Source organism: Populus euphratica, unplaced genomic scaffold (genome assembly GCF_000495115.2).
Source record: "Populus euphratica unplaced genomic scaffold, PopEup_1.0 scaffold3.1, whole genome shotgun sequence".
Lineage (NCBI taxonomy): Eukaryota > Viridiplantae > Streptophyta > Magnoliopsida > Malpighiales > Salicaceae > Populus > Populus euphratica.
Window position 1 is genome coordinate 3,541,421 of NW_011499847.1, and position 27,319 is coordinate 3,568,739.

The 27,319-nt window shown below is 34.7% G+C and overlaps 4 protein-coding genes and 1 long non-coding RNA gene across 7 annotated transcripts; 2 read left to right on the forward strand and 3 right to left on the reverse strand.

The window, feature by feature from the left end:
• The first annotated feature begins 3,458 nt into the window (after positions 1-3,458).
• Positions 3,459-6,119, forward strand: EMB2745 (Tetratricopeptide repeat (TPR)-like superfamily protein). Its single transcript, XM_011001699.1, has 2 exons — positions 3,459-3,922; positions 4,229-6,119. The coding sequence occupies exons 1-2, from the start codon at positions 3,583-3,585 to the stop codon at positions 5,836-5,838; spliced, it is 1,950 nt and encodes a 649-aa protein (XP_011000001.1). The 5' UTR covers positions 3,459-3,582; the 3' UTR covers positions 5,839-6,119.
• Positions 6,120-7,276: 1,157 nt separating this feature from the next.
• LOC105107689 (putative nuclease HARBI1) lies at positions 7,277-9,761 on the reverse strand. The gene is made up of 2 exons (XM_011001711.1): positions 8,130-9,761; positions 7,277-7,696 (listed from the first exon to the last, which is right to left on the reverse strand). Exon 1 carries the CDS (start codon positions 9,501-9,503, stop codon positions 8,175-8,177), a length of 1,329 nt encoding a protein of 442 aa, XP_011000013.1. The 5' UTR covers positions 9,504-9,761; the 3' UTR covers positions 7,277-7,696; positions 8,130-8,174.
• A 1,291-nt stretch (positions 9,762-11,052) lies between these two features.
• On the forward strand, positions 11,053-15,681 carry LOC105107709 (C2H2 and C2HC zinc fingers superfamily protein). 3 transcript variants are annotated; one of them, XR_838936.1, is made up of 7 exons: positions 11,054-11,225; positions 11,304-11,504; positions 11,624-11,714; positions 13,933-14,028; positions 14,140-14,540; positions 15,243-15,327; positions 15,515-15,681. XR_838936.1 is itself a non-coding variant. In XM_011001754.1 (6 exons), exons 2-5 carry the CDS (start codon positions 11,383-11,385, stop codon positions 14,493-14,495), a joined length of 681 nt encoding a protein of 226 aa, XP_011000056.1. In that variant the 5' UTR covers positions 11,053-11,225; positions 11,304-11,382; the 3' UTR covers positions 14,496-14,540; positions 15,243-15,675. The 3 variants fall into 3 exon arrangements, 2 of the variants coding, with proteins under 2 accessions (XP_011000056.1, XP_011000045.1); XM_011001754.1 differs by having other exon boundaries at positions 11,053-11,225; positions 13,917-14,028; positions 15,243-15,675; XM_011001743.1 differs by having other exon boundaries at positions 15,243-15,675.
• On the reverse strand, positions 12,291-13,908 carry LOC105107702 (uncharacterized). Its single transcript, XR_838934.1, has 2 exons — positions 13,776-13,908; positions 12,291-13,710 (listed from the first exon to the last, which is right to left on the reverse strand). It is a non-coding gene; the product is annotated as an uncharacterized LOC105107702 (long non-coding RNA).
• A 4,018-nt stretch (positions 15,682-19,699) lies between the features above and the next one.
• On the reverse strand, positions 19,700-21,192 carry LOC105107697 (uncharacterized). Its single transcript, XM_011001722.1, has one exon. The coding sequence runs from the start codon at positions 21,003-21,005 to the stop codon at positions 19,887-19,889; it is 1,119 nt and encodes a 372-aa protein (XP_011000024.1). The 5' UTR covers positions 21,006-21,192; the 3' UTR covers positions 19,700-19,886.
• Between the last annotated feature and the right edge of the window lie 6,127 nt (positions 21,193-27,319).

Below are 27,319 nucleotides of genomic sequence, written 5' to 3' on the forward strand. Positions count from 1 at the left end.
AGTAATTATGCTTTTTTTTGCAACTGCGATAATTGATTTTTCCTACCATTTCGCCTGATCAAAGGCCTATATCAAGGTAGTAGGCTTGAGAATCTTTAGCATCCGTTTAATCTCTTCCTTCAAGGACTCAGGCAATGAAGGATTCAATGAATGCATTAGTGACTTTAACTGCTCAAACATCTCCACATATTCATCAGCATCACCGTCTTGCATTAGCTTGTTAAACTCCTCTACTATATCAGCCCTACTACCAAACCTGTTGCATATGGCTTCCGAGATTCTTCCCAACCCAATGAACATTCCACACCACACATATAACCTTCAAACCAAATTTCTGCTTTACCTTCCAAGTAAAGAGAGGCCATTTCCACTCATTATTGTGAAGGAGTTGAATTGAGTTTAAAAAACTTCCTACACTTCCTCAACCATCCACAAGGATTTCACCCCAAAATGATGCAAGATCTGTCCTTGGAAAAGATGGATTATACACAACTCTTTGATGTTCCTGACTATTGGTTTGCTCTCCTCGAATGTGACACCTTCCTCTTGGTAGCATTCCTTCTTGATTATCCATTGTTGGTATATTCAATATTCCCCTGGATTCCACAATCCTTTCCTATCATTTTATTAGCAAGAAATGTTTGGAATTGTTTTGATAAGGTTTCAATCTGCAAACTAATCTGATCGGCCCTCTTGGTTTGCTCCCCAAACTGTTCTTGCCATTTATTTTGCTAATCAACCAAAGATTCTTGAAATTCTTGCTGAAGATTATGCATTTGTTACTTCAATTTCTTGCAGTGTTCTTTCATATTTTTTAATTTGTGATTTCCACCATCTTGATTGGATCTTAGAGCTCTGATATCAATTGTTACGCTAAATTTAACAAGATTGAGAAAGAATAGATAATAGAAATTAAAAAAGAATAGAAACAATAGAGAGCGGAGTAGAAGGAGCATAGAAATGAGATTAATCCTCTATATTTTCTTGTTCTCCAACACATTCCATACACAAGTTTATATACAATGGTTTTCTCTCCAATTACAACTTATTTAACCCTTTTAATCAACCACTGACTACTAACTAACTAAACAACTAACTACCTCCTAACTAATAATCATGCTCTCCATGTTTTTCACGTTCAGCACATGCTGTAATTCTTTGCTTGAAGGCTAGCAATTATATTTTGTACTGGAAGCAGTACTGGAGGCTTGCATTCTTTATTGGTAAGCTAGTAACCTTAATTCCATGGTAACTTGAATCGTAACAGCATGTCGGCAAAATAAGGCTGGTCGAAGATCAGACTGCACCAAACTTTGCAAACGCTTGAACAGTTGATAATGCCCTTGATGATGGGTAGTCGTACAATAATATCAATAATGATCTCCGATGGTATTTCTGCCACCGCCTTGTTTCTCTTGTCCACTGCCGCTGGTTTATATAGTACAGGAATATGTACTTTAGAAATTGAGAAAGACAGATGGAAAAGATCATATACTCGAAGCCAAAAAAAAAAGAAAGAGTCTATCTACGTTAAACTACGGAAGTCACAATCCTATGTTGAGGATAACTTTACGAAAAAATATAAAAAATATCTTTTTAAAAAATTATCACTGAGCAATAAGATCAAAAAGGAAAATAATTAATATCTAGATGGTGGTGGTTAAGTGGTGAAGACCTGGGATTAAAGAGTTTGCTTCCTTTATGGTCTCAGGTTCAAATCCTTGGTTGCTCATATGATGGCCACTGGAGGCTTACATGGTCGTTAACTTCAAGGCCCGTGGGATTAGTCGTGGTGCGCGCAAGCTAGTCCGGACACCCACGTTAATCTAAAAAAAAATGAAAAATAATTCCGTAAAAAAGATAAAATTTATAAACCGAATCATTTTATTAAAAGTGTCAAACCGGTAAAAACTATAAAACTCAAATCTTAAAATATTAAATGTTAAATAATAAAATTAAAAAATTAAATTATAAAAAAATATAAAATAACAATAGAAAAAAGAAGATCAACTTTTTTAAGGGTGGATAATTTTAGATTGAATGACTAAGTTGAAAAGAAAACTCAAGTTTACAAAGGAATAAAAAAATAACAAATTAAACATTTTGATTAAATGATGGAATTGAAAATAATTAAAAGTTTATAAAAAAAAAAAAGAACCATAACCCAATATGAAAAATAAAACACAAAATTTTAGATTTAATAATGAAATTGAAAAACAAAAACAAATCAAGATAAAAATAACAAAAAATAAAATAAAAATTGACACTCAAATATCTCTAACAAAGGACCGTCCTGAAATTTCAATTGCCATAGGAGAATTTCAAGGAAAGAAAGAGAATAAAAAAAAAATCCAGTTGATATTCATCCAAAAACACTAAACACTCACCGGCAATAAAAAAAAAGAGAGGATATTATAAGAAATTTTATGATAGAAGATAATCTTTCACCACTAAAGGACATCATACATGCCATTAAAGCATGAAGAAATGCTTTTATACACGACCGCGTGCATGACATGCATCTAGCAATTTTAAAAACTTAATAATTTTTAATTAATGCAAAATAGCAATTTATCCTTTTACTAATCTGGTTATAACATAAAAGTCAAAGTGAAAATCTAAAAAAGCCCCCCCAAGCAAGCCCGTGTTAAATTCGATTCCAAAGTTGTGTTATTAATTTTACTGCAAAAAATGTGAAATCTCAATAAAACCCCTAGAAATCAATTATTTGATTTTTGCTTTTAGAAGCAATGAATGTATTTTATTGTTCTAAAAAAAATTAAAAATACCTTTGTATCCTGTTAAAAACAAAAATGACAAATTAATAACAGAAAAAAAAACCATTGTACTTCTATACTTAGTCTTCTAGGCATATTTGATTAATAAAAAAAAATCAATTTACAGTAAAAACTCAAAATAATTCACGTACATAGTTACAATGCCCCCTCGCCCTATATGTTTTGTTAATATATGATAGTAGATCTTAAAAGGATATTTTGCTGTGAATAAATGAACTGCTACTTCTTTTTGAAGAAGCAAGAATTGAAATTTTTTAAAATATTCTAGGAATATCTACTATTACTTTATAATTTCATTTTTAAAAAAATAGATAATAAAAGAGAAAATTTTATTCTTCTCATAAAAAAATATAAGAATATTTCTATCTAATCTCAAAATATTTTTTATTTTATTTCTCGTTTCTTTCTTTCTTGTATTTATTTTTCTTGTGAAGTAAAATTATTAATAATTACTCTATAGCACTTTAAGATATTTCAACAAAAACATTATAGGAGTTGTTGGCATATTTCTCGCTCAGATTTTATTTTTGTACCAATTGATTCATATTTTTCGCTCATAATTACTATTAAGACTTTAAAAAAAATACTAAAATAAACAAATTACAGCTTGAAGTCATTGATCAGACTACTCGTCGTTCGTAGAGAGAGAGAGAGGGAGGGTGCGGGGTTGGGGGGTGGACTCCTCCTAAACCCTTGAGTTAAAAATCAGAACTCCATCAATCAACCTCTTCACTGGTTCTTCTCTCCGCTCACTGCAAAACCCTAAATTCTCCAAATTCCCAAAATGTCCCTACCCAGACTCCAAATCTACCGTTCTTTGTCTGCTCTCTCTTCACCCACAGATGCCCTTTTAGCAGAAAAAGCCCTAACCCTCCTCAAACGCTATCCATACCACTTAAATTCGATTTCTTCCCAAATAACCCCTGAATTAGCTTCATATTTGCTTCTCCAAACCCAAAATGATCGAACCCTGACCCTAAAATTCATTAACTTTGCCAAACCCCACCAATTCTTTAACCCACATTGTAAATGCATTGCCCTTCACATTTTAACCAAATTCAAGCTCTATAAAACAGCCCAAAATCTAGCTCAGGACTTGGCTGAAAATTCTGTTGATGAGAAGGGTAATTATTTCTTTCAATGTCTTAAAGAAACTTACTTTATGTGTAATTCAAGCTCCGCTGTTTTTGATTTAGCGGTAAAATCTTGTTCTTACTTAAATTTTATTGAAAAGGCTTTGAATATTGTTGATTTAGCCAAGCTTAATGGGTTTATGCCCGGTGTTTTGTCATATAATGCAATTTTGGATTCAATAATTAGGTGTAGAAAACCAGTTAGATTTGCTGAGAAAGTGTACAGGGAAATGATTGCAAGTGGGGTTTCTTTGAATGTATTCAGTTATAATATTTTGATAAGGGGTTTCTGTGCAGCGGGGAATTTGGAAATGGGGTTGAAGTTTTTTGAAGAAATGGAGAGAAATGGATGTTTGCCGAATGTGGTTACATATAATACTGTAATTGGTGCATATTGTAAGTTGAAGAGGATAGATGAGGCGTTTAAATTGTTGAGGTCGATGGGGTTGGAAGGTTTGGAGCCAAACTTGCTCACGTATAACATGGTGATTAATGGATTGTGCAGAGTAGGGAGGATAGAGGAGACAAGTGGGGTTCTTGCGGAGATGGATCGTAAGGGTTTTGCTCCTGATGGGGTGACTTACAATACACTTGTAAATGGATATTGCAAAATGGGTAATTTTCACCAAGCGCTTGTTTTGCATTCAGAGATGTTGAGGAATGGATTGTCTCCTGATGTTGTTACATATACTTCGTTGATTAATACTATGTGTAAGGCTGGGAATTTGAACCGAGCAATGGAGTTTTTTGATCAGATGCATGTTAGAGGTCTTTGTCCAAATGGAATAACGTACACATCATTGATCAATGGGTTTTCACAAAAGGGATTCATGGACGAGGCTTACCGTATTTGGGATGAAATGATTAGAAGTGGTTTCCCGCCCACAATTGTAACTTATAATGCCCTTTTAAATGGACATTGTGTTTCAGGAAGGATGGAGGAGGCCATAGGATTGTTACGAGATATGGATGGTAAAGGTTTGTCCCCAGATGTTGTAAGTTACAGTACTATCATAGCTGGATTTTGTCGATACCAAGAGTTGGACAGGGCATTTCAAATGAATGCAGAGATGGTTGAGAAGGGTGTTTCACCTGATGCCATTACCTACTCATCACTTATCCAAGGTCTCTGTGAGCAGAGAAGACTGAATGAAGCTTGTGATCTGTTCCAAGAGATGTTGAATAAGAGTCTGCCTCCTGATGAATTCACATATACAAGCTTGATTAATGGTTATTGTAAAGAAGGAGATCTGAACGAGGCTCTTAATTTGCATGATGAGATGATAAAAAAGGGCTTTCTACCGGATACAGTCACCTACAATGTGCTTATTAATGGACTAAACAAGCAAGCTCGAACAAGGGAGGCAAAGAGGCTCCTGCTTAAGTTGTTTTACGACGAGTCTATCCCGAATGGCATAACATATGATACACTGATAGAAAGTTGTAGTGATATTGAATTTAAGAGTGCCGTGGCTCTCATAAAGGGATTCTGTATGAAGGGTTTGATGAACGAAGCAGATCAAGTTTTTGAATCCATGATTAAGAGAAACCAGAAGCCAAATGAAGCGGTTTATAATGTCATTATACATGGTCATTGCAGAGATGGAAATGTTCATAAGGCACATAAACTCTACAAGGAAATGGTTGATTTTGGTTTCATTCCTCATACTGTGACAATCATTGCTCTGGTTAAAGCACTTTACAGTGAAGGGATGGACAAGCAATTGAATCTAGTTATAAGGAACATATTGAGAAGCTGTAAGCTTTCAGATGCAGAGCTTTCTAAAGTACTTGTTCAAATCAACCATAAAGAAGGGAACATAGATGCAGTTTTTAATTTGCTTACTGAAATGGCCAAGGATGGCTTTCTTCCAAGCGGTGCAACTCTTGCCAATGCTGGCCAGTAGACTTTATGATGGATAATTCATTCTATCTTCTATCAATGTTCACTGGACGTATTTTGTCCTGTCAAGGGCCTGATGAAGGAAAGCTGAATTTCAATTTCTTTGCATTTCTGGTGCCTCAAGATAGCCTCAAGATTTTATGGACTCCAGTTTCACATTCTTGTATTCCCATATTTTCTTGCCAATTATTCACTAGAATTGTAGATAAAACTATGATGATGAACTGTGCATACTATGTTATCCATACCCAATATGATGCAACACCATTTTACTGCATTTAGTTCTATTTTTCTTTTTCCTTCTTTTATTGCTCCTGGTCATAGCTTAATATTGCATACAGAAGAACATGTTGTAGCTTGTCTCTTATTCAATCTATTCTGACCTTTGCGCATTATAATCCACCTCAGCATCTCATGCACAATACAATCTCGCATCCACAGTGAATACTTTTGCTTCCCGGCTTCAGGAACCTTGAGCAACAACTGCATGGTAGTGCCAAAAGCATTCCTACGAATTTGAAACCTTGATTTGGACGGACTTGGAACTGAGCTATACAGCTTTCGGGAGATCATCGGTTTACCTTGTGTTAAAATGTTTTCGCAATCACTTGCGCGCCAACTCCTGAAGATGGTTTTCGTCACCAGTCACCATGTCCCATGAAGTGGAGTGTCACATATGGGAACAGTTTTCTTTTTTTTTTTTTGTAGCCCGTATTTATGGGGATTATAACTCTGCTGAAGGAAGTGCGGATCAAACTTTTTCTGTGGAATGGTTACCATGACGTTCAACCATGAGGTAAAAAAAGACGGTTTTGCTGCCTAAATAATGCATGCCACGTTTACTGTGGTTATAGACGTGCTGTAATCTTATTCTTGTGGATCAATCTCATAAAATTATCAAACCCCGTCTTACACTCGATGTGTTGTTAAACTTGTTACCACAGGGTTTTGCCCTTCAAGCTTGTATGTGATCTGTGTAAACAGAGCCGTTTATCGGGGACATTTCGGAAGCTCCTGATTCTTTAGATCAAGCGAGGCTGAACCATGTCTCCCAACTCCCCAGGCATTTCAGCCATTGGTTATGATATTTTTACTGGTCTTATGATTTGAAGAATCATTGGCCAGATAAAGGACATGCAGACGCTGAAGCTAACATTCTTCCTGTGACGCCGTACTGGCATGCTAGCATTCTTTGAAGCTTTTCTCTCACGCAATTGGGCCATGTAGTTCAATGCCTCAAAGAGGCTAGATTTTCCTCCCTGCAGACAATACTCGAATAAACTTAATTCTTCTTCGTGCGCAACGCCATGCTTAATGCCGATAGTAACGGATTCGAGAACTGCACCCATGACCTTCCTTTTTTCTTATTGTGTTGTGAACTACGGAAATGAATTTTTCTCAAAAATAGAAAAGAAAAGAAAAGAAAAAAACCACGGAAGGAATTTACCAGGATTTGGTGGGTTTATGTAATTTCACAGTGGTCGACATGTTAGCTTTATAGTTCCACATTAGCTATCCCGTAATGACAAGAGCAAAATCAATATTTCAAGGTCCACACCGTGAAGAATAAATTAAGAATGTGACTTGATAACTTTTAGGCGTCAAGAGAAACCAAAACAGTTGCTATGTTACCTGAATCATCATTTCATATAATTCAACTTCCGGTTAAACAGTAATTGCAGACTGGCAACGAAGCAAAAGGGCCACTTCTGCTGCTGCAGACTCACAGCATCTCCACCTGAAAACAGATGGCTGCTCTTGCTGGCAAAGCATTATTTAGCTTCTGGGCCAAGAATTCTGTTTGCCATTATCGGGTGATGGGATACCTTACCTGAAGGCTCTGGTTCATTCAGCTAATGAATCTGCAAAAAGAGACTCCCCAAGACAACATCAAGGATGTATAGCAAGGCGAACACCTAGGGTCAAGATTTGGGACTGATGCATGAATAATTACTTCACCAATGCATCAGAACAGCAAACACCATCTGTGCAAAAGAACCCAGGATATGAAAGGAAGTCACACACAAGCAAAACATACATTCATTTAGTGAGCAACAATACAAGTAACAATCAAGTACTGATACCTCCAACTACGGTTATCTTACTTTTCTCTGATTTGAGAATTTAATTTCCAAGTTAGCTCACCCAATGAAGTACAGAGAATTGATTGCATATGGAGTCCAATGATCAGAAAACCTACATCTAAAACGTTCCAGAAGAGGCCAAATGAGCAAGCAAAAGAAAACCCAAACGTCGTCTAAATTGGGTTTGAATTACTAAAGAATGTATCCTTACAGAGAAACTAATGGCTGCAAAACAGTTTCTCATAAGAGCATAAATCTATCTTGAAGAGAGTCTCTGGTGCAAATCATCAGCCAGCGCCTGCCTCAGGCTATCTCCAAAATAATGAAAAGACTTCTCGTTCTCAAGCCCTCTTGCTTGAACACCACCCTCATCTGGATCCTTCCAAGTTTCTGGCTCTGGCTCCCTTGCAATTTGGCACAAGTTATGCAGCACACAGCAAGCAACAATGGTCTGTGGTGCATGATCAAGACCCACGTTCAAATCCTGCAAAATCTTCCACCTTCCCTTCAACAATGCAATAGCATCCACCACTACTGACCTCCCTTTCATCAACATCCCATCAAACAAATTCTGTGCAGGAGTCCCAGACCCATTAGGCGAAAAGGGTGTCATCAGAAATGACAGCAAGGGATAACACCAATCCCCAACTATATATGGCCTAACATGATGACCCCTAACATTAATCACCTTATCCCACACAACGTCACCCGAAACAAGCCTGTTATACAACACACTGCCCCTCAAATGACTAGCATCATCACTCCCACCTGGCGCCTTCACACACACATCCCAAAACACCTTCTTATGATCAGCCACAACTTGCAATAAAACCGATGAGTACCCATATCGGCATTTATACATATTCCCCCCAATATCCCCACGTTTCACCTTAATTGGACTCCCATCAATAGCGCCACACATATTAGGCAAAGAAGTCAACTCCTCAAATGCCTGGGTAGTCTCAATCAACCTACGTCTACTAACCGGAATCTTAATAAATTCAGGGTAAAGCTTAGTAGCCAACAATCTTGTAACCATATTAGTAATCTTAGAAACTAAATAAGGCTCTAAAGAATACCGCGAAGCAAGTGTTTTAGCAGAAAACCCGTGTGCTAATCTAGAGAGAACCATACTAACAGCATAATCAGAAGGTAAAGAAAGATTAGAAGCAGTAATATGGGGTTTTAATTTATCAACAACAGTAGTGAAAACAGGATAGGATAACCCGTACATTGACCTCCATTGGGAGTCACGAAGAGGAGCTTCTAATGACCAGATGTGTTCAGTGGAGAGTGCCCGGAAAGCGGAAACGGAGAAGGAGGAGGAGGATTCAGGGTTTGTGGTGGTGATGGAGGTGGAAGAGGGGGGTTTGGTGGGGGTGGGTTTTTTTTGGGAGGCGAGGTAGGAGAGGAGGGAAGCGAGGGTGAAGAAGAGGAGAGGGGTAGGAGGGGAGGAGGAGAGGAGGGAGGGAGGGGAGGAAGCGGAGGAGGATGAAGAAGGGGAGGAGAGGAGGGAAGTTGACGAGTCTAGCGAGTTGTGGAAGTGGAGGAGGTTCGAGAGCATTAACATAAAGGACTCATCCATGGGATTTAGGGTTTTTGCAGGTGAGGAGGGATCTGTTTCAGATGGAAGAGGCGGAAAGCCAGGGTGATAAAGGGTGGAAAGTAGGAGTAGTTTGGTTAAGAAGTGGGGTTTTCAGTTCCGGAATCATCATTTCCGCGAATGATTCCGGTGAAATCACCATTGATCGCATCACTTCAATGGGGATGGCATTGGTTCGGTGTAACTGTTTTGTTAATGTGTGTGGGCCACCACACACTTTCATTTTTCTTTTTCTTTCTCTTTTTTCGTTAACATTCAAGACATTTCCATACCAGTTTTCGAAGCACCATTTTTGCAATCGCTTCCTCTTCTCGGTTAATTGTTTATTATTTATTATTTATCTTATCAAGACATTGCCATAAATTTTATCGAAAGTCTTAGCCTGTAGTGCTGGTTTTTTCTTTCTTGACTTGAAAGTAATTATTATTATTTTAATTAATTTTATTTTGTTTTGAAGAAATTATTTTACTTCCTTTCTCAAAAAAAAAAGAAGAAGAAATAACCATTCTTTTGTGAGTATTATTTAAATGTATAACAATATATCATTGGAGCAAAAATTTGGTTTTCTCAAATTAGATTAGATTTAATGAATAATTGGAAAAAACCTAATTGATTTGCAACAAATTTTGAGACCAACACATTCTCTTTCCAGAAAACCTAAGAGTTGAGAGTTGGCTATAAAGGTTTTAGCTCCCAAGGCTTTATTTACTCTGGTGAATAAATAAATAAACAGTTTGCTTGCAAGAAACTATGGTGAATAAATAAATAAATAAAAATATTAGCACAAGCAACAAACTTTGAGGCCAACAAATTTGTCGAATTAGGATGAATTTCTTCTTTTTTTTTTTGTTTTTTTTTGTTTTTTTTTTGTTTTTTTTTTGTTTTTTTTTTGTTTTTTTTTGTTTTTTTTTTGTTTTTTTTTGTTTTTTTTTGTTTTTTTTTTGTTTTTATTATTAACGTGGGTGTCCGGGCCAGCTTACGCGTAGCACGACTAATCCCACGGTCCACTAGCCATCCTGCAAGCCTCAGTGAACAGGTTAGGCACCGCGGGGGCGACAGGCGTACCACACAGCAAGGAGCTAGCAGAACCAAGAAGGACACCACTCACCAACCTCACTCCCATTGGGACTCGAACCGAGGTTCAAAAGAAGGTGAGCAGCGCCTTACGCCACTAAGCTACAAGCTGCTTGGTAATTAGGATGAATTTCTTGATAGTTGCCTTGCTTGTGTGTTTATTATTGAGAAACCGTGAGGTCTATGTACGTGTTTTTGTGTTCTTTCAAAAAACATTTTGAAATCTGAGGAGGAAAACCTAATAATTAATTAGGCTGATATTTTCCATCTTAAATTATAATACTGCAATGCAATGAATGATCATTCAGCTAAAAAACATGATGACATATCAATTCCAACAAGATTTAGAATCAAACATTATTCTCTGCTGATACATGGACTAAATTGAACAGGAAAAATTAAAGAAAATTAGTCAACTCCTGCGGTAATTACAGTTATTTATTAAATCAAGACGGAATCAAACGACCCGTATTGCACAGCCGTGCTCGCTCGCTTCCAACTAGGAAGACAGAAGAGATTGAGAACGACCTGGGTTAAAAAACCCCAGAAAATATTAGGGTTCAAAACAGCAAATTTCTTGCGTCTCCCCAATCGAAATCAAAATCAAATTCCCAAATCATCATGACGGAGGTAAGTAAAATATAAAACCGTTTTTTTTTCAAAATTTAATTTGGATTTTTGAGCTATTTTTAATGGTTAAATTTGCAGTATTGGGTAAGCCAAGGCAACAAATGGTGCGATTTTTGCAAGATATTTATATCAAACAACCCTACAAGTATCCGAAACCATGAACTTGGCCAACGCCACAAAGATAATGTCGCTAAAAAGCTCGATTCTATGCGGAAAGATAACATCGCTAAGGAGAAACAACAGAAAGAAGCTACCCGTGCTCTCGAGCAGATCGAAGCTGTAAGTGATTTTCTTTTTCTCAAAAAAAAAGTGATAATTACTATTTCTTGTTTCTTGTGTAATTCATGAATGATTTGATGAGACTGATTAATGTTTGTTTTGTTTTGAATGTTTGATAGAAAGCAAATCGGAGTTATCAAAAGGATGTGGCTAATCTTAAGGAGGCAAGTAGTCTCCGTGCACTGGATATACAAGAAGATGGTCAAGAGAGTAAGTAGCAAGAATCTTCTGAAACTTCAGAGACAATTCAATGATAATTGTGATAGCATCGGTGTAGGTTTGAGTATTAGACATCATTATATTGTAGTTTAGTGAGTTGCATTAGCAAGTTTAGGGGCATTGGATTATTTTAAGGAATGGACTGCGATAACTGAGACTCGAGTCTATCTGGCTTTGTTAGAGTGTTATAGAGCTTTGGTATGATATCACCAGCAGGTCCTTTATACTGCCAGAAAGCATGGTAAATTTGTAATTGTTACCCCATGATTGAGCCCTGTAGAATATTTTCATGTTTCAAAATCTCTCTTGGTGCTGATACTTTTCTTTCTAAATGAAGTTGGACACCGGGTGCTTCATTCTGTTAGGCAATTAAGGTGTGGAGTAACTAGAACAAAGGCCACTTGTAGATGTATATATTGGAGCGCAACACGGATTGCACACAAAACACTCATGGACTAGGTAGGCTTTATGTACTCTCGTAGCCCATAATTTCACTAATATGAAAAACTGGACCACTCATCTTGCACATACCAACAGCACAGACAAAATTAGCCATGTTTCCTTTCCATACTTCCATAGTTTGCTTACCAAGTGCCCACTCTTTGACATTGGTTGCTAGCATGAGCTGGATATGAATAGTAGAAATTCCACTCTCAGGTGATGTGTGGTTGATTGCAACTTTGGCTTCGTAGTTGACTTTGTTTACTATCATGGCTGGCTTATGCAGTATGAAAAATGTTTTCACAACTAGCTACATTTAAGTTGAAATTGAATTTTGCATCTTTTGGCTTAGAGACAGTGTTGGCTCCCGATATTTTCCCTAGACGACAGCTCTCTTGTTGGCAAACCAAGTTGCAATTGAAACTCTGCAAAATTGTTATCCATCAAATCCGTTAGTGAATAATCAGTTACTGAGTCCTCCATGCTAATTTGTTGCTGTTCTAACTTTCCACGTGATATTCTCTCTCAAAAAGTGATAATGCACTTCCACAATCATCTCACATGAAATACTGGATTCTTTGCCAAATGAATTGCTGCCCAATTCTGCAGTGTCTTGGAATTGTATAATCAACCAGCTGGTGAAGACCTTTCAACAATTGATTTAACCAGACTTCTTGTGCTGCCATTACTGCTTCTCTATATTTGGTTTTCATTTTTTGTTTGACAATGAAGCTATTGTTTTTCTCTTACTACACCAATTAACTACTTCTGAACCAAATTTGAAGACATCCCGTATTGGTGATGCCGTGATCGGTGACATAGTTAGCATCAGTAGAGAACTGTAGTTCAGGGGGGTGTTGACTCTCAACACCCAAGCAAAAAACTAATTTGAATTATAATAAAGCTAGTTGTTAAGCCATTTTCTACTGCCAAGCCAGCAATGATTGCATATCAACCAGTTGATAAAGACCTTGTGCTGCCATTACTGCTGCGCTATATTCTGCTTTCATTGTTTGTCTGACATTGAAGCTATTGTTTGTCTCTTACTACACCAAGTAACTACTTCTGAACCAAAGTCGGAGACATCCTGTAGTTGATTGGTGATGTCATGATCAGTGACATGGTTAGCATCAGTAGAGAATCATCGTTGAGGGGGGAGTGTTGAGAGTCAACACACAAGCAAAAAACTAATTTGAATTATAATAAAGCTAGTTGTTAAGCCATTTTCTACTGCTAAGCCAGCAATTGTAGCATTAAAAGCCACGCTAGGAGTCAGTTTCAACCAAAAGCATTAGCAGCCATCCATCTTTTAAACTTGTAATTTTCCACATCCAGCTGTTACTCGCAAATGGACCTAAGAAAAGTGACTTCTGTGGCCAACTATGCACAAGTATAGAAGGGACATTGACTCGTTTTTCTATACTACTTCAATGAGTGGTTGGAGGAGAGAAAGACTTGCAAGCTGGTGAGAATTCTGTGCGGCTAAGAGATAGTATTTTTCTTTATTTTATTGAGTATTCTCTCCTCGTTTGCTTGTGTGAGGTACCTGTACGTTGTTATAGTTTACTAGTTGTATTGAGGATTCTCTCCTCGTTTGCTTGTGTGAGGCACCTGTACGTTGTTATAGTATACTAGTTGTGTGCTTTATTTTGTTAGTTCTTTACACCCTTCTGATACTTCATTCAGCATTGTCCTATTAATGGCTTTTGAAATTTTAATGTCTTGATTGTTTTAGTGTTCAAACTGATACAGCTCTTAATGATGACAGAGTGGGATTATGACAGCACGTCAGGCTATTATTACAATCAAAGCAATGGTTTACACTATGATCCAAACTCAGGCTTTTACTATTCTGATGCTATAGGTACAGGGTTGTACAATGGAATTTTTACAGTCTCTGGTTCTCCGTAATGTTCACAACAAGATTTTAAATTATAGATTAGTTATGCATGTTAACTCAGAATTTATGTGACAGGCAAGTGGGTGACGCAAGAAGAAGCGTATGCTGCGGTTCGGATTTCATCAGGCTCCAAGAATAAAGAATCCAGTTTTAAAAAGCCTTTGCCAGCATCAGCTGTCAGTTCAGTAAAAGAAAATAAAGTCGCTGCTCAAAGTGGCCCTCCACCTGGTCCTGTAGTTTCAGCTTCTTTAAATCCTAGAAGATCTGCTAAAGGCGCTCCTTCAAAAATTGCTGTTAACAAGAGGAAGAGGCCAGATGAAAAGCCAAAGGCTGTATCTGTAGAAGAAAAGGCAGCACTTAAAGCTAGGGAAGCTGCAAGGAAGAGGGTTGAGGAGAGGGAGAAATCATTGCTTGGCCTTTACCAGCACTGATTTGGAGCTTCCAAGCAAGCACGTTCTGTATCCTGAATATGAAGGGTATGTTTACAGCATGTTATTTGCTATTGATTTTTTTTCCTGAGTTTAAATAAGAAAATATAAGTTGATTTAGTTTCAAATTTGAATATCACTAATGTAATTGTTTTTGCTAATCTATTTCTAGCTTTGAGGTATTCACCTTTATATTTTCATACTTTTTACGCCTTTTTCCTGCACAATTGTTCTTGTCAATGGATGTTGTCAAGATTAAGATCTGATAATGCATTGTTAGCCTAGATGCCTTTCTGCTCTCATGGATGTGGGTGCTGGACAACTCAAACAATAGAATATAACCTGCACTTTCTGTTTGTCATGCATCTAAACCAAATACCAACACACAAGTCCATTTCACCATCCTCAAATAACCCTTTGGCAAACCCTGGTCCAAAACTTCACCTCACACTTCCCATTTTGCTACCTGGTTCATTACTATGTTTCTGCAAGGACGTTGTCAAAATTGTTTTGTTGGGTTTTATTGTCAAAACAAATTTTCAGATGATATGGTCTTGTTAATGCTTCACCTGTTAAAATTTTATCCTAAATATGCAATCACAGTTGCATACTTCAAAATGTCTGTTTTACAAGTCATTTTTGGCATGGTCATACTAATACAACAGCATGTGAAAGGATATGATGTTGTAATTAGAACACCAAATGGTTGATGGACGTGGATTATTCTGTTCGAATTGGCTTTTTATGCAGATATGGAGTTTTACGCAACAGCAGATGGAACACAATGGAAACTTATTTTGCAACCTGCATAAAGTGGCTGTCCATAGTGTTTAAGGTTATAATCTGGTCTTTTATTGCCATCTGCTACTATACGAGGAATGCTAGGTTTCTAAAAATGTGGTGAATGAGGAAACACGAATATTATAATGTCTGTAACCTTGCAATCAAAATGTCAGCTCTGTATTCTTTTTGATAAGCAAATTGACCGCTCAGTTATGTAAGATCATTGTTTCCTTCTGTAGAACGGTGGGATTGGAGGCATGTGACTCCTGTGCCATTTGGATGATAGCCCTATTGGAACTGGATGTTGCAATGAAGGAGTGAGTTTTTTTTTTTCTTTTCCAATTACGTTGATGAAATTTACTTCGTCTATGGTCCATGATCAATATGAAGCTTCTTAGGGAAGTGGAATGACTGCTATATCTCTGAAACCTGTATCATAAAGTTGAGCATGCCTTGGGGATAATCCATGAAAATGTCGTATACCATGTATGCTCATGCCTTTGGATTTGGGAATGATACATGAAAATTTAAGCAACGTTCTGTAACCAAGGTAAAAGGAGAAAGCGGAATGGTAATTCTTCCATAACAAAAGCCATGTTTTTTTTCTTTTTTTTCTTCCTTTTTCTAGAGTCGTTAACCAATGTGATATAAAACTATGCAATTGTTTGTGTGTGATTTCCTCAAGCTTGATTGTTGGGAATGGATGCTCGAATTGTGCCAAGCTTTTCATGCCCCCAGCTGTACATGTTTCACATTTTTCGCCAAATCGCTATGGAATTGTATGCGAAGGCCATGGCAGTTGTCACGAAGGAATATGAACGAGAAAGTACGATTCACCGTGTGTATTAATTTTATATTCCGACACTTGTGCATAAAAAAAGGAAAAGGTCTAACACGTGCGTTTTTCCCAGACACTCTCTCTGTCGACCGTTGACTTATCGGGTCTTTGATTTCTACAAGTCATGGAAATCGGCTATGCACTATGAACAGAGAGGAGGAATAATAAATGCTTGGCGAGTCTTTATCGTGGGCTTGTGTCGTGGTTGACGATATGGGGCACCACTATAGGGCCTAACATGTTGGGTGTTGGACTTCTGCTGGACATTTCTTGTGAATGGAAATATTGGATGGTTAAAACTTCAGACACCAACCAATGTCGATTTCAAGGTTTTTATTAAATATGATCCCTCTCCCTCGCCTTCCTGGGAAAAAAGTCATTGTTATAACCTTAGAATATTGATCACACAGCCTGCATTTGGTATTTCTGTGGACCATGCTTTATAATGTTTCTATTTTTTTTATTTTTTTTGTTATCTGGAGGTTATTTAGTGTGCACAGTGAAGGTCAGTCCTCCCTCAACCATAATCACTCCTATCATGAGTGAGTCTCGATTTTAAGCTGTTTGGTATAACGTCGAGTGATTTCAGGGCTCGAGTTAAATAGCGTTTATGTAAATTTTCATTAGTTAAGCACAAAGAAAGAATTTGTTGAACTACCACGATTCACGAATTACCAATTTACAGCTTGGAAAAGAAACAAAATGACTATCTATAATTGTTTTGTTGTTGCTAGTTGGCATCAAAAGGGAGAGATCGGGTGCCAAATCCTCATCAATTTCATCTATTGAAGGTATGATACGGACCGCGAAGAGGACAGGTGGTTTTTTATGTGTAAGTTTAATGTTTTTACAGAACAACTTTGACTCGTCTTCTCAACTTTCAAAATCATTTGTTGGTTTGGAATGCTTGCACTTTAGCATAAGCTTTGGAATTCAAGTGAATTTCTACGAAGATGATATCCTCCAAGGAAAGCCAGTCAAAAGTTTGGGATGAATTAGTATAAAAAAATGATTAAGAGAAAGGTAATCAAGTGAACTTACCTGAAACAACTTGAGAGTGTCCTTCTTTGACAAACAAAGTGGATGCGTGCATAGAATACTAACTATGGTAATTGTATAGAAATATAAGTGGGCAAAAGGTCTGATAACTTTTGGTCAAGACAGTCATATTTTCTTCATTGCTGATTTGATATTGCAAAATCCAATTGAAGTCCATCTCTCAAGAATAATTTCATGAATTTGGACAATATTTTCATAGCAAAAAGGCTATTCCTTGTACTCTGTTATGGGAATTCTCTCAGGAAAGATTTTAAAAAACTAGCAAAACATAGCAATGATTTCGTGAGAGGTAGACAGTCATCTGCACGAGGAAAAAGTTTGTGTGTAATAAAATTTTCATAAAGCAAGGCAGTACATCAAGTGAAAATAGCAATTCTTTTGGTGACAGTGATGACAATAACTGTGATAGAAAAATCAGAACAGTTGGGTAGAAATCGCTGCTTGAAACGATACAAATACATGCAGGCTAGTGACAGGTCTTCCTCGAAGGCACGAGTCAGGAAAAAAGGCTGTAGCCTTTTTTTCAACCTGTGTTCTGGCCCTTGGTAGAAAGTCAACAAGGAGCTTTACAAATGTGCAAGAGGACGGTGGCGGAGGAATCAAGCAGCACCTAGGATAACATGATTACGTCGGGCGTCCAAAAAAAGAGCAGATAGAAATCATATTGAATTGGTCATATGAGTTATTATAGAAGCAGTTTGGACTTGACTGAGAGCACTTGGCACTCTGGATTAGTAGATAATACAATTTTTTAAGAGCCCTAGCTAGTTATGTTATGATTCTATATATAATCAAGAGAGGCCATCATTTTCACCAACAACCATGATGAAGCTATTGAGAATAAAAATATATGGCCAAACACCATTGACATACTCTCATCATTATCATTGCCATCATTGTTGTTGTAAATGAGACAAGTTTTTTGCATTGGGAATTATTATTCTCTATGGTCGTATGAGTATTTCATCCACTGTTGCATAGATACAATGTGATGGCCAACTTATCCTCCCTCGTATGTTTTCCTCCCTGGCTAACAAATCCCAGAGAAGAGAGTGCAAAAAGGAAAGTAAACATAATTAAAGGGCATATTTCATGTGGGTCTCCTTTATGATAGACATTGAAGACCTTTTAGTAAAGCCAGGTTGCATGCATGCTCTCTTTTCCCTCAGGAGTGCCTTGCAAAAGCAAAACTCTGTATGCTAGAACAATCTCAAGTTCTTCCTTTCCTTTTCTTTTTAAAAAATATACTTGCCATCGATATAGTTAACAGTAAAATTTATGAGGGGAAAAGAGAGTAATGGACCCTATTGGTGTCACCGAACTGACCAGTTCTAATTTGAAGTTTAGTGTATGTTTGGCCTGGCTGTAATAAGAAACAAAGCATTGATTTTAAAAATCATTATGAATGTTTAATTTAGAAATCAAACATGTCAGCATCACTGGGTATAGCAGCCAATATATGCTTCATAGTGAAGGGATTTTTTTAGCTGTATGCTTTAGTAATTAGCAACCTTGTTTCTTTTGTTTCAAACTCTTCAAACACAACTGAACACTAATTGCAGCACTCTAATTTTGCATTTTTTAATACAATATGTTACATGCACGTATCTGAGAGCCTAAAACATTTTAAACAAAAGCTGCTTCCTCGACTGTTCATCATTACAGGTTGTAGTGATGAGCAAATCATGGTCGTAAAATGCAGGAAAGGACATGTTTTGTTAGTTTTATTTTGTTTTTTGAGTGACTGGTGCCTCCACCTTTCGTTTGACTATTGGTGCCAATATACCAATCACAAACCTTTACACTGTTTCACGTCATGAGCGTAATTATTCCACAAACATAATGATTATGTTAGGGAAATCCCTTATATCGCTTTTCCACCCATGTGTAGTGCCCTGCTTCCCTTTAGTTTTTCGGCTAATGCCATGTTGTGTTATCATTCTCCAACATTTCAACTTTCTAGCTGGTGATGCGTATTTTTAGAAGGGAAACTTTTTAATCGATGAAATTGTTTAAATGGTTGGTGCAGTGAATCTCATTGTTACTGTTGAGTGCCATTATAAATCTCTATGATATGATTCAATTGATCCACATGAACTCAGCTCATGTAATGAAAATTATTATCAAATGGACCTCTTTATCCTTTCTAGAAATGGGTTGAAGATCTCATTCAAAAAACTATTCACTTTAATGCTACTTGGGTTTTCTTGTTTAGTTCATTGATCTGTGTTGCTTAAAACCCATTTCAGCTCATTTTAGTTCAGCGGGCTCTGTTTTCTTATGACTGGTATACGTGAACTTTCCCTACAAGGCAAGTATCACCATGGAATACAATGTGGTCCAAAATTGCAATGCCAGAATGTTTCTTACTGCAGAGCAAAGCGATGAAATAATTATTATGTTCAGTCAAATTTGTCCATATCAAACCTTTTACCAGAAGATATTAGAAAATGTCGATGCCAAATTTAGAGATAAGCACAACAACCGCATTCTATTTTGAATCTTTTACTTGGTAAACCACATCTCAGACACAGCCAACCACGAGCAGTGTTCTGTTCACATTTGTAATCTTGTAGATGTCTTCATTAATTATGTCGTATTTCCATACAAAGCACCATTATAATCATGTATAACAAATATATCAAGCTAACCATTAAAGTTCAAATCACAAAAGAAGAAGAAGAAGAAGAAAACCCAGATTGAGTTGATCTGAATCATCCACGTGTCAAAGACCTAACACCTCTAGAGATCTCATGCACACTTGTAGCCCGATTGAATCCCAAGCACCCCAATAAACCTTGCTTGTAAGGTAAGAACGTTTTCCTTCTCATTTCCTCTGAAACAGCCCGGTTCACTGTGTAATGCACCTCATGAGCTGATATAGGCCCAGATCTCCTCCTGGAACTTCCTATACTATCTGTAGACCGAAAGCTAGAATTCTTGACATCCTCTGCCACTTCTTTTTTGGACAAGACTGAATATTTTGTTAACGGGTCATTGCAGCTTGTCGTCCTGCTTCCTTCTGATGCACTTCTGAATAGCAATAAGTCCTTCAGCTTCCATTTCTTGTACCTTTTCGATGAGAATGATATTGCGGATAAGATAGAAGACGTGTAAGATGATTTAGGGGTGCTTGCTGTAGAAGAAATATTATTTGAATTCTGGGAATTCTCTTCTTGATGAAACGTGATGTCTGAGACTCTTAAAGGAGACAAAGATCTGCTTCCTTTACGTATAGAACCTGAAAATGAGGAACCACTACCACAGCTTCTGCCTCTTCCACGTTGATGGGGAGCTTGGCCTTGTTGATTAATTTGTAGTTTAACTTCTCTTCTACATGTCTCTTCAATGGCAGCTTGAAAGGGGTCAAATTCCTTCTTTTTTGTGGCTCTTGATCTTGGAGACCTTGGAGAGGAAACTGAAGAATCATAGCCAGGTGGTGGCTTCAAAGGCTTGATCTTTCCACCGTCAAATAGTTCTTCAGCTGATAAAGAAGTTCTTTCTAATTGACCACTAAAGTCGAACTCAAAATCCTCATTATAATCATCAAGATCACCATCATTCTTGTTGTTGTCTTCACTTTGGTTCTTGGATTTGGGAGTTCCAGGCTTCTTTTCCCAGTCAAAAGGGATTGTAGATGATGAATTTGTAGAAAGAGTTATATCATTAAGCTCCCTATAGAAAGAGGACATACGAGTGGGGCTTGTTGGGGCACTAAAGAATAAGTTGCCGAATCTTTGAGGACTTGAAGGGGCAGTCATGTAAGGAGAAGAACAAGTGCTATCAAAGTTGAAGTCCACAGGTGGCACTGGCATCACAATTTCCATTTCCATTGGAGAGGTTACTGGTTGTGAGTTTCAAGGTTGGGATTAGTTGAATTGCGTGGATTTATAGAGAGGGTGGGAAAGGGTAGAGAGAATGGAAAGGAAAGGAAAGGAAGGAGAAGGGAAGGAGAGGCAGATTGACTAGAGAGAAATTTGTCATGGTTCAGAGAGAGGCGGCTTTATAAAATCTTGTAGCTCGCTTATGACGTGTAACAATTAGCCCAGGCTTTGATGGATTTGATTCGTTTAACGAGTTATCCAGATAGATATAACTTTTAAATAAATTATTTATTCGGGCTCGAGTTTTTTTATACAAATTTCTAATAAAAAACCTAAATGTAGATTGAGGGATTCGCCAAATTTCACTCCGAAAACACTCAAAATTGCATTTGAATTTTAGCCAGTATTTTAAGTTTTGGATTTTAACTTCTTTTATTGGTTGTTTTTAGTTATTACAAATGTTTAGGGTATGTAAAGTTATCATTTTATATTTTATAAGATTTTCGCTGAATAAAAAAATATAAGTTATCATTTTATATTTTATAAGATTTTTGCTGAATAAAACAATATAAACTTTAAAAACTTTAAAATTTATGTTAAACTCGAATTCATAATTTTTTTTAGCGTCAGCTTACATGTGTATTTAAGAGCGTGACGGGTCGTGGAGTAATTATTTTTTTATCATTGATGTGGTGGTGGTTTTACTCTTCAGTTATCGACCTTTTTACTTCATATTTCAATTAATGTAACTGATTTTTCTACAGCCTTGATAGCCATTCGTACAAGCTAAATCTTCCAAGTTGTAGCCCATAATTAGGTAAGAAAGAGAGAAATTGAGGTCATGGTGCAGCAGGGGTAGGAATTTGTTTCATTCATTTGTATCTGGTTTTGATTTATTTATTAGATTTGTAAAATATTTAATGGATTGAAAATTAGTTATAATATATATATAAGCTCATCCAGAAATTTCAAATTATATAAAAAAAAAAGTTGTCATTTTTATGACATGTACAGAAATATTATAAAGTAGCCAAGAAGGCAATGGTGGGCTTTGAATTCTCATAATCTATGTTTATCATAACTGTTTGAATACTGTTTTCAAATAAAAAGACAAAAATATTAAAAACAAAAACAATTGACTAAAAGGAATAATTTTAAAATATTTTTTATACCATCTAAACAAGAAATATAAGAAAATATATAATCATTGTCTTTTCTATCTTTTCATTTCAAGATACTAATCAAAATATTACACACAGAACTCGTAGTCATCAAAGCTAATCTTTTTATGCCAGGAACCCTAAAATATGAGATTATTTAAACTCGATCTAGCAGGGATGACAATGGGTATGTGTGGGTTGTATTTCTTAATTTTCATACGCTTCTTATTATCAATCAGGTGAAAATTTTAAATATTCATAAATTATCCATTAAATTTCAGATATTCTATAAATATTTATTATTATTTATTAATCAATAAAAAATAAAACAATTAATATATATACTTAAAGTCTATGCCTGTATATTAAATAATAAAATAATAAATATGATTTATTTATATGTGTTTTGTATCAATATTAAGATATATGTATCATATTGTGAAAAACAAAAATAAATATTCTATAAATATATTTATATAATTTAAATATATATTTCGGGTTAGATTCAAATAAGTTTCAAATTAAATTTAATAATATTTATACTCTATTTATTATTTTTCAAATCCAAAAAAAAATATTACCGGATAAATATATCTGGATTAAACTGTAACCCTGAAATATGAAAGTGCACAGATGGCTGGTCTTGAAATCATGCCCGTTGCAACTTGAGCCAATTTCTTGCGGACTCGATAAATAATTAACTGTAGTCCTTTTCTGGCAAGAACTGTAGTTTGAAGTTTAAAAACGTGAGCCAACGACATTATCCTTCAAAAAAAAGTAAAATTTGAATTTGAGTAAATTTGAACTGTAGATTCTTTAAGCAGATGCTCTACTTTAGTGCTGTGATGTTATGGTATCTTTTATTTTTTGCTAAATTATTAAAAAAAATCATTTGATTAGTAAATAAATTTTTTTATAGTAGACGTTGCACATAATTATGTTTCAAAACTTTGATTTTATAAAAATTAAAATAATTTATTTTTAATATATAAAAATCTATTATTTATTTATTTTATATAAAAAAATTTATATCGCAGCTATTTTAACCTAGCACATATTTTTAAAAAATATATTTTAGCATTGTGATAATATTTAATTTTTAAAGTGTTTTTGTAATTATTATTTATCTAAAACTATATTAATTAATTTTTAGGATTTTTTCCACCGTTTTAATATATTAATGTTAAAAATAAAATAAATAAATATAAGTTTACTATATCTTTAATTAATTTAAAAAAATTAACATGCACCACGACAAGATTAGGAAACACATTCAAAAGCAACTAGAAATATATATATATATATATATATATATATATTTTTTTTTTTAACTAAACCATAAAAGCTGTCAGAATATCAAACACTCTGGCAAAGTGAAAGGGAAAAGGAAGTTTGAGATGGTGGCATAACTGTCTTTACACCAAAAACTGATATCCCTTGCTGTCATCGGATGACAAACGGCCACACCACACCTGGAATTCGTGTCCTAGTCGGCATTTCCAGGGCACTCCCTCACGAGTCACGATGTGGTGACTAGTCTGACACGCGATGTTAAAAAAAAAAAATTAATATTATTTTATTATTTTTTCAAATTAATATTTTTTAAGAATTTTTATATTATTTTAATATATTTTTAAATAAGAAATACTTTAAAAACTAATTTACCAAACATTAAATTAATTAGATGGGTAGGTCCACTCGTTATTATTCTGCGTACACTGCACTAAAAGGGACCTCTCTCTTTTTACAACTAAATAATTTTGCGCGCGCGCACTCATAGCATTTTATTTTATTTTATTTCCATTTTCCTTTTTCAGATTTATAACATGAGGAAATGATTAATAGTTTGTTGACTGTGGTGTTTCAAGTTAGAAAGTGGTCAAATTTATATGACTCTGGCATCAAAATGCTGGCTGGCAAACAAAGTTTTGATGTTTTTTTTACTGTTCGGATCATCATGCAGTGTATGTGGAGCAATGGAAATGGCGAAACAGCATGTACTTGTTCACTGTTACTGTCTCCTTGTTATTTTAGATTAATGTTTGCGTAAGCTAGACGGCTCCTGTCATTTTTCATGTCTCTTCTACCTTGTTCTAACATGTTTGGCAACTTACCCCTTCTATCCTTTTTTTTTTTTCTCAATCGCGACAACTTATTAATTTGACATTAGATTTAAGCTAGTTGTTCGATGTATTTCTATCAACTCTTGGTAATCTGGGGCTGCGGTTTATGTAGATTAAATTGACTGCAGATTGACAGTAAGAGAGAGTTGTTAATTGCAATCTACTCTACGTCTTTGGAATATAGCATTGCTTTGTATTTGGTCAGATGATGTCAGATCTCCCCCATGAATTCTACCATGTTTGTTTTAGTGGTTTTTTAAAATTAAATTTTTTTAAAAATTAATTTGATTTTGTTATTTTTAAATTTTTAAACAACGGCTGTCATGATTTCAAACACTATATATAATGTCAAAAATAAATTTTAAAAAATAAAAAATAATGTTTTTTAATATTTTTTAAGTAAAAATATTTGAAAAAATAATTATTATTACAATACCAGACAAAATATATAAAAATAATTATTATTATAATACCAGACAAAATATGTATAGGTTTAAACGGTCATTTCAATTAATGTATTCATAATAATGGTTTTGGGAGGTCTGAAACATGAGTTCCCCCGGTATGATTTAGATCTGGAAATGTAGATTTAAAAAATAAAAAGTGTTGATTACACTAAGAAACTCATCCAGTGTGGTTTTTCTATAGCAATGGAGCTTTTTATTTTAACTCTGGATGGTTAAGTAAATTTGTTCTTTTCTTCAAAAAAGAAGAAGAAGAAAGTCTTCGAGTTCAAACTGGTAATAAATATCTCTAAAAATATATAAGACCATGAGAGATGTGTTCTTAAATCATTTTTTTAAATAAAAAAAAAAGAATTTAGACTTTTATAATATTTACAAGGCACAATCATTGCTGTCCTTGATCAAGTGGCTAATAGCTATCCCAGCTTCTTTCCTGGTAAGAGCTATGAGAATGCAAGCACCAATTAGTCATCATGTCATGTCCTAGCATGCAACTTTGAAAGCCAACAAACAAAAAGCAATGTTGGAATCAAAACGAAGGAAAAGAGCTTTTAGCTTAAGACACAAGTACATTTGTAAGAACTAAGCATAATTAATTACCATTACACCAGTTGTCGTGCTATGATGTGATATCCACTTTATTTTATTTTAAAAAATAAATAGTTATTTAACTTGTGTTCCGTACCGGGTCATATTTTTTCTTTTTTAATATATTTTTTATATAAAAAATTAAAAGTAAAAATTAAAAAAACTTATGTATAATTATAATAAATTAAATTAAAAATTATATGTATCGATAAATAAAAAAATATTAATACTAAAAAATTATTCGATAAATAAAAAAATATTAATACTAAATAATGATAAAAATTAAAAAATTAAAAATCAATTATATATTAAAATATTCAGCATCATGCTTGGAACTTTTACATGGTTGATGGTTTAGTTTAAAGAATTCTTTCATAAAAATTAATTTTTTATTTAATTAAATGATAATAAAAATAGATATATAGAAAATTAAATAAAAGATAAAAAAATTATATAATATTACAGATATTAAAAATATTATCTAAAAATAAATATTTTTATTTTTTTAAATAAAGATATTTATATAAATCACAAAAAAAATATAGATGAATTGGAATAAATCTCTTAAAAAATTAAATGGATATAAAATAATTAGAAAACAATTATTATTTAAAATAGTTTAGAAAAAAAATAGAGGAAGAGGCATTAATCTACATATAAAATTCATAGTTATTTTTAAATATATATATATATATATATGTACGTATATATGTGTGTGTGTGTAAGGTATTAATTAAAGAATATTTTTAAAACAAAACAAAAAAACAAAAATACCAGGTTAGGCTAATGTAACTAACCTGTCTAGTAAAGACTTTATGTACGGCCTGCAACAGCAGACCCTCAAGCAGCGACCTTTAATTGTTTTTATTTTTGAGATGTACAGCCCAATCTTTTTTAAAAAAAGAAAATATATCAAATACTTTGTCCGATATTTGCCCAATTTCTGTCTACCACAGTGGCTGGAAAAATGTGGTAGAACTTTTTTTATCTAAAAAATGATTTTTTAACCCATTCTTGGAAAAAAAATTACCTAAAACAGGTGGCTAAAAAATAAAAAATAAATAAAATTTGAAATCAAAATTACCTTTAAATTTTGGAAACTAAAGGAACCTAATAGTTATAATTTAAAAAGAATGGAAACAATAAGAAAAATTTTGTCTAAATTTTGTTAAAGTCACCTATTTCCTTCATGTTTTTTACTTTAATCTCTTATCTTTTAATTACATCATTTCTCAATAAAACAGCTTATAATTTGGCTCATAATTGGCCAAATTAATTAAAAAAAAAAACATAGAAAAAGACATTGTGAATAGTCCATTGTAAAGTGAAAGGATTCACGATATATTTTACACAACAAATTCCCCACACATTTTAAATTTATTGTCAATAGCAACTCCTAGCTAGCACACCGTATGATATCATTAGTCATAAATTGCATAATCATTTCATATTTTTCTCATGAATGATTATCGTACTATTTAAATTTTAACGTATTTAAACAAATTAAACTGGCTGTCTATTTTTTTATGCATTAATTAGCAGCATGCACTCGAAGTATTAAAGGCGAGAAGAAAAACATCATATTTGTTGAATAAATTAATCTCTTGTTGAATGAAACATAGATTTGCCCAGAGACAAGAGCATTGGTGATTCGGTTCGTTAAAAGACATTGAGCGATCGTGACATAGTTTTGCCAAGGAAGAATATACATGCAATTAGCATAATCAATCAAGCTGCTATTGCCGGTTTATTTGATTTTATTGTGATTTATAAACACGTGGACTGCCCAATCTGGAGCTAAAAGTCTTAAATGGTGTCCTTTCAACTATTCTTTTTTTTTTTACTTTTCTTTCTTTTTTTGCCTTCTAATTATTAATTAATGTCAGAATCTTAGCTTTTAAAAATATTTTTGTTCTAATTATCATAATTATTCTACACCACGACTATTTCCCTTTTCTCTCCTCCTCTAGAATGTATGATGTTGAGGT